The 6000-nt window shown below is 50.6% G+C and overlaps 1 protein-coding gene across 1 annotated transcript in view; it reads right to left on the bottom strand.

The window, feature by feature from the left end:
- Positions 1-5382, bottom strand: part of LY86 (lymphocyte antigen 86) — a gene marked incomplete at its 5' end in the record, with an annotated part of 52011 nt that extends 46629 nt beyond the window's left edge. Inside the window, one exon of the mRNA XM_079712773.1 lies at positions 5256-5382. Within this exon, the coding sequence (XP_079568899.1) occupies positions 5256-5382 (127 nt within the window). The remainder of the gene's footprint in view (positions 1-5255) is intronic.
- Positions 5383-6000: the final 618 nt, after the last annotated feature.

Below are 6000 nucleotides of genomic sequence, written 5' to 3' on the forward strand. Positions count from 1 at the left end.
CCGCCTGCCAATGCAGGGGACATGGGTTCGTGCCCCGGTCTGGGAAGATCCCACATGCCGCGGAGAGGCTGGGCCCGTGAGCCATGGCCGCTGAGCCTGCGCATCCGGAGCCTGTGCTCCGCAACGGGAGAGGCCACAGCAGTGAGAAGCCCGCGTACCGCAAAAAAAAAAAAAAAAAAACAAAAAAAAAAAAAACCCCATAACAGCAGCACCAGCAGCAGTGGCCACAATAATGGTATTTACGGATGGGTCCTGGAGCACCTGCAGCTCACCCATTCCTATGGGTGTCCAAATTCCCCTTGAGCAACCCAGACCTGCAAGTGCTGCATCCAAGGACGGTTCTACTGTGGCCTTTTGCACAATCGATCCTGAGTTTCATTTTGGTAATGAGCCCTTGGTCTACACTGAGGGGCACCACAGAGAGCAGTGGATGTGAGTCACTGTGGCATCTCTTGTAGAGATGCTGTCCAGGATGCCACTTGCTCCGGGGAGAAATGCTTCTCACAGCTTATTCCAGGGTCAGGAAAAGCTGGACATCTCCTTGAAAACTGGTTTCATTTTGTAAACAGTGTAATTTCCTTGTTTGATTTGGCTTCAAGGAAGCTCAGAGGCAAATATACCTCTTGTGACGGTGAAATATCTTACAAGTCAACAGCAGCAGAGATTTACTGAGCACATAGTATGTGCTCAGCACCGTTCACAGTCCTTTTCACTTAATCCTCACACAGCCCTGAGATGCTGATAAAATTATTATCCCTATTGTAGTGGGCTGGATAATTGTTCCCAAAGATATCCATGCCCGGATCCCCAGAACCTGTGAATGTTACCTTAAGTGGCAAAAAGTACTTTGCAGAAGTGATTAAGCTAAGGATTCTGAGGTCGTGAGATTATCCTAATCACAAGCGTCCTCACAAGAGGGAGACTGAGGGAAACTTGACACAGAAGGAAGGAATGTGACAGCTGAGGCAAGGTGCAATGCTGCTGGCTTTGAAGATGCAGGAGGGGGCTGTGAGCCAAAGGATGCAGGGAAGCAGCTGCAGAAGCCGGACAAAGCAAGGACAGGATCCTCCCCTGGAGATTCCAAGTGAGGGTGCCCTTTGACCAAGTGAAACTGACTTGGGACTCCTGGCCTCCAAAACTCTAAAAGAATCAATGCACGTCCTTTAAAGCCACCAAACACCAAGGAAACTCATTTTACAATCAAAGACCGGAAACAGAGAGTATTGCCTAGGGGTTGGAATGATTCCAGACCCCAAGCTCCTATCCCTCACGCCGCTGCCCCCTCTGTTGTAAGTGTCCTGACCTCCCCAACCCCCCGGCTTTATTATTCCCCTCCCCTTCCCCACCCCACCGCTTCCCCTACCGTCTAGTTCATCTTCCGACCACGTGCACTTTTGTGATCCACGTCACCTATTCGTGTGATAGAAGCAGCACCTCAGTAAACACATTGGTGGACATTTGGGGCATGTATGTGGGGTGGGGCCCCTGGGCTTTTTCTAGCCCTGGAAATTGTCTTATGATTTAACAAAAGAAAGGCCCCTGACTGCTTTTGTTCCCCCTTTGGCTTTTATAAAGACTGTCACTCTCTTCTTTGCTGCAGCACTAACGGTTGGACAGAGCAGGACTTCTCCTTTTTCAGACACTTTTGCTCACTTCCTGGTCTGTGTTCAGAGCCCCATAACCGTTTATGAAATTCTTTCGTTCACCTCAAGGATTTCTGTCTTATTCAGAACAGTTTCTAGCCGAAAATCCCCCCTAAAATGATAAAATCCCCACTAAAATGATAAAACAAAAAGAGAAAGGAAAAATGAAGCGCTAAACCCAGAAGACAGTAGATCCTTTATTTTTGTCAGCTGATCCTCCCACATCTGTGCACATGTTGGGACCCCTGATGTGCCCAGGGATGTCTAAACCCCAGGCCTGGATGAAGCATCACAACTGAAGCATCACATACTATGTCTACGTCATCAGTGTGAAGGCCTCGAGGGGCTGCCCCGCTGTGAATCCAGCTGCTGAGGGGGCGTCTCCATCTGCGGAGGGGTGTGCAGCCATTCAGTCCCCGATAGCTCAAAGGCTCTCAGGAGAGGAGGGAGGCCCACCCCTAGAGGAGCTCCCAGGACCCTGCTTTCCTCTCTGCTGATCGCAGTGTACACCAAAGATTCCTGCTGACATTAAGCCTGTTGAAATTCTGCTGTTTAGCTCCCATGATTTCTTTCCTGGATGATTGATTCTCTAGGCTACAAATCCTGCCTGAAGCCTCAGTTTTCAGTCTCATATCCATGCTCCTACCCTTACCCGAGGAATCTCGCCAAAATGCAATCCTTTCCTCACTGCCAAAAGGATACAGCCCAGCCTTGTCTGGGTCTCTGGGTGTATTAGTCAGGGCTCTCCAGAGAAACAGAACCAATGGAATTACATGTATGCATCTATTCTAGAAAGAGAGTTATTACAAGGTGTAAGCTCACATGAGGATGGAGCCTGAGAAGTCTCACGATCTGCCATCTGCAAGCTGGGGCCCCAGGAAGGTTGGTGGTGTAGTTTGAAGGCCTGAGAACCAGGAGGGCTGCAAGCAGGAGGTCAGGGTCCCAGTTCTGCGGTTGGGCAGAGAGTGAATTCAACCTTCCTCTGCCTTTGTGTTCTACTCAGGTCCTCGCAGGTTGCGTGAGGCCCACTCACATCGGGCGGACCATCTGCTTTACTCAGCCCCCTGATTCCAGTGTTAATCTCGTCTGGAAACACCCTCACAGGCACACCCAGACATGAAGTTTAAGCAGCTATCTGGGCATCCCATGGCCCAGCCACACTGACACATAAAATTACCCATCACACCTGGGCTCTGGCCACATCTCCCACCTCATCTCTCACCCTCCCCCACGTCCCAGCCCTTCTGCAGCTCCGTGAACTCTAATCCTGGGCACGTTTCCCGAACTTCACACACGCTGTTCTCTGCTGAAATGCTCCTTCCCGCTTCCCACCTCCACTCCATTTGCCTTCTGACAAAATTCTAGACGGCCGGTGATTCAGAGTAGGCTCTGGAGTCAGACAGGCCTGGGATCAATTTATTTTAATTCCACAAATATTTACCTAATGCCTCTTCTGTGCCACTGGGGATGTAATTCTGCCACTATTACCTTTATGGCCTCGGAAAAGTTACCTGACATCTCGAATCCTCAGTTTACACATCTGTAAATGAGAATAACGCTTAGAAAGCCCTTAGCGCGGCGCCGGGCACATATAAACGTTCTACGAACATGAGATGCTATAATTACTGTTTGTATCATCCTTTAAGGTTGAACCCAAGCTTGATGACCTTTCCCTGATGGGTTTAGGTCCCAATCTCACCCTCTCCGACCATCATGTCCCCTGGTGCCGGACCTGCGCCTCTGTTCCAACCCTTCACACGCAGCCTTTACCCTGATGCTTGTCTCATCCTCCCACCACGCTTGGACTAGGACTGCGTCTCCGCCATTCCTTTGGCTGAGTGCCCAGAGCAGGGTTTGTGGTCAGCATTCATTGACCCCACGGAGCAACCTCCCCTTCAGAGGGAGGAGTTTTCCCTGGGCGGGTGGGTGAGAAGCTCTTGTTCTTTCCCTGATATATTTGCTTCTCTCGCCTCTCACGGCAGGGGCTCGAGAGGTGCTTGCCAGGCTTGGACGAATGCTGCAGGCGTCAGGCTGGTCTGAGGGATGGACCAGCCATGGCAACACTTAATGGGAGGACAAATTGGAAAAACAAATCCTGAGCAGGGCATTCATCTCGTCTTGCTTCTGCTCCTGCATCTGAAATGAATAGACGCCAGCAGAAAGCATCCCATCCCCACAGGCAGAGCAGGAGTCCGGTGATCAACACTTCCAGCATCTAGCCATTCCTTCTCTTTTACACTAGAAAAATTTGTGTGTGCATTTCAATGCTCGATGTTCCTTCTTTTTAAAAGAGTGAAGTGTGGACCTCTCTGAGGCAGCTCCTTGGGTGGCAGCCATAGGGATCAGCTTCTGCTGAGTGTAACATCTACACTACTCCTCAGCTTATCATGCAGCTGATTTAGATGCTTAAAGGGCATCTCCTTTCCACCTCCTACAGTCCAACAGCATTCTGACCCCTGTCTACCTCCAAAGTGGCATATTTCACAATGTCATGACTTCATGAGCCAGTCCCTCTAATCTTCATTCAAGCTGTGATCCTGAGACTGGGCTGCTTTCTGGCCACTCAGGCCCCCTTTATGGACTGAATTCCCCAACCCCATACATATGTTGAAGTCCTATCCCTCAGTACCTTAAAATATGGCAGTGTATGGAGTAAGGGTCTTAAAAGGGTGATTAAGATTAAACAAGGTCATACTTGTGGGCCCTGATCCAATATGACTGATGTCCTTATAAGAAGAGACACAGACATACTAGGAACCTGTGGGCACAGAGCAAAGACCAAGTAAAGACAGGAGAAGAAGACGGCCGTCTGCAAGCCCAGGAGAGAGGCCTAAGGAGAAACCAACCCTTCCGACACTTGATCTTGGACTTGCAGCCTCCAGAACTGTGAGACAATAAATTTCTGCTGTTTAAGCCTCCCAGTCTGTGGTGTTCTAACAGCTCCAGTAGATGAATATACACTCCAAAGACTCGGTTCCGACACTGATTATGGCAGTTCCCAGCATTCTATTCATTAGACTGCAATTTTGGTTGGTATCTACATTTGCCCCATAGGGTAACGTAGCTCATTCCCTTTTGTTATGTCCAGCCCTAGAGAAAATCCTGGCATCGGCAGCTGCCAGCTAAGTGTTGGTTGAATGAATGAATGATGTTGTTGCTGTGATAGAAGCTCTGAGAGTGTCATCAGAAGGACAGGAGTCTTCTCCTTTGGCATAAATGACCTTTTCACTCAACTTGCAAATGAAATAACTGGGCAAGGTGTCCCAGGTGTACAATCGAGGGAGGTGACAGAAACACCTCTTCCTGATCTTGGACTGGCGAGGTTTCACGATTTGGTAGACTCATCGGCCAGTCTGTTCTTTTTCGGGCTCTGTGACGTTAATGAATTGCTGTATCTAGACTCTCACTGTCTTTTTCTGTTCCTCTTGTCTTACTCCTAAGCTCTCTCCCGGCCGATTGCTGCTTCTGCCCAGGGCTCCCAGGGGTCCTCGCAGACCTGTTTGGCCACTGTCCCCTTCACCCTTCCCCCACTCCAACAAAACACTCCAGCAGCTCACATCTGTGGGCCTTAGTCTCCCCATGAACAGAAATGGACATTCAGAAAGCGCTTACCGCAGCTCTGGTAGAGGACTTGCAAGTTCTCATCCCTGCAGGCCGTGTGCGTGGGCCAGGCTTCCCTGCCACGGCCCTGGGGAGACATCAGAGTCCAGACAAGAAAGGCGGCCATGAGCACCTGCATGGCGAGGTCCTGTGTGTGACCGACAGAAGAGTAACTGGCCCAAGAGAAAGGGCCCTCAGGGTGCTTCCCCTCCTCTCATAAAGGGGTGACATGTTCAGTTTCACTTCTCATATTTTATGCTCCTTGAGGAACCACTCTGAGAAGCAACAGGCAGTTAGCAGAGGCCTTTGAATGCTGTTCCCCAGAACCTTTGGTGCTTGAATCAATGAGTGAGGCTCGTCTGGGTCCGGGGTGGCTAATGTTTGACTTTCTGCTTTCAAAGAGAGGGGCCAGCAAGTGATGCAGGACCTTACAACTGGGCCCCCAAAGAGCCCTCCTTCCTGCCCACCCTCCTTACAGCCCTGCCCCTGGGTGGAGCAGAGAACTCAGGAAAGTGAAACCACAGGCCTCCACATGTTTTCCATCACCGGGTCCCCTGTCCCCAGGGACCTCTGATGTGGGCTGTAGCCCAGGGGCCTGGCTGGGGCCGGCCAGCAGCGCTTGGCGTTTGGGGAGCTGCAGAAGGACATTTGGGACCTGGAATCAGGCTTTTGCCTTGTTGGCACTCTTCTCTGGCTTCAGCTCCAGGATTAAGATTTCAGAAACGACTGTGCTGCTGGGAGGACAGGGCAGTGCTCT

Source organism: Hyperoodon ampullatus, assembly GCF_949752795.1.
Source record: "Hyperoodon ampullatus genome assembly, chromosome: 10".
Classification (NCBI taxonomy): domain Eukaryota; kingdom Metazoa; phylum Chordata; class Mammalia; order Artiodactyla; family Ziphiidae; genus Hyperoodon; species Hyperoodon ampullatus.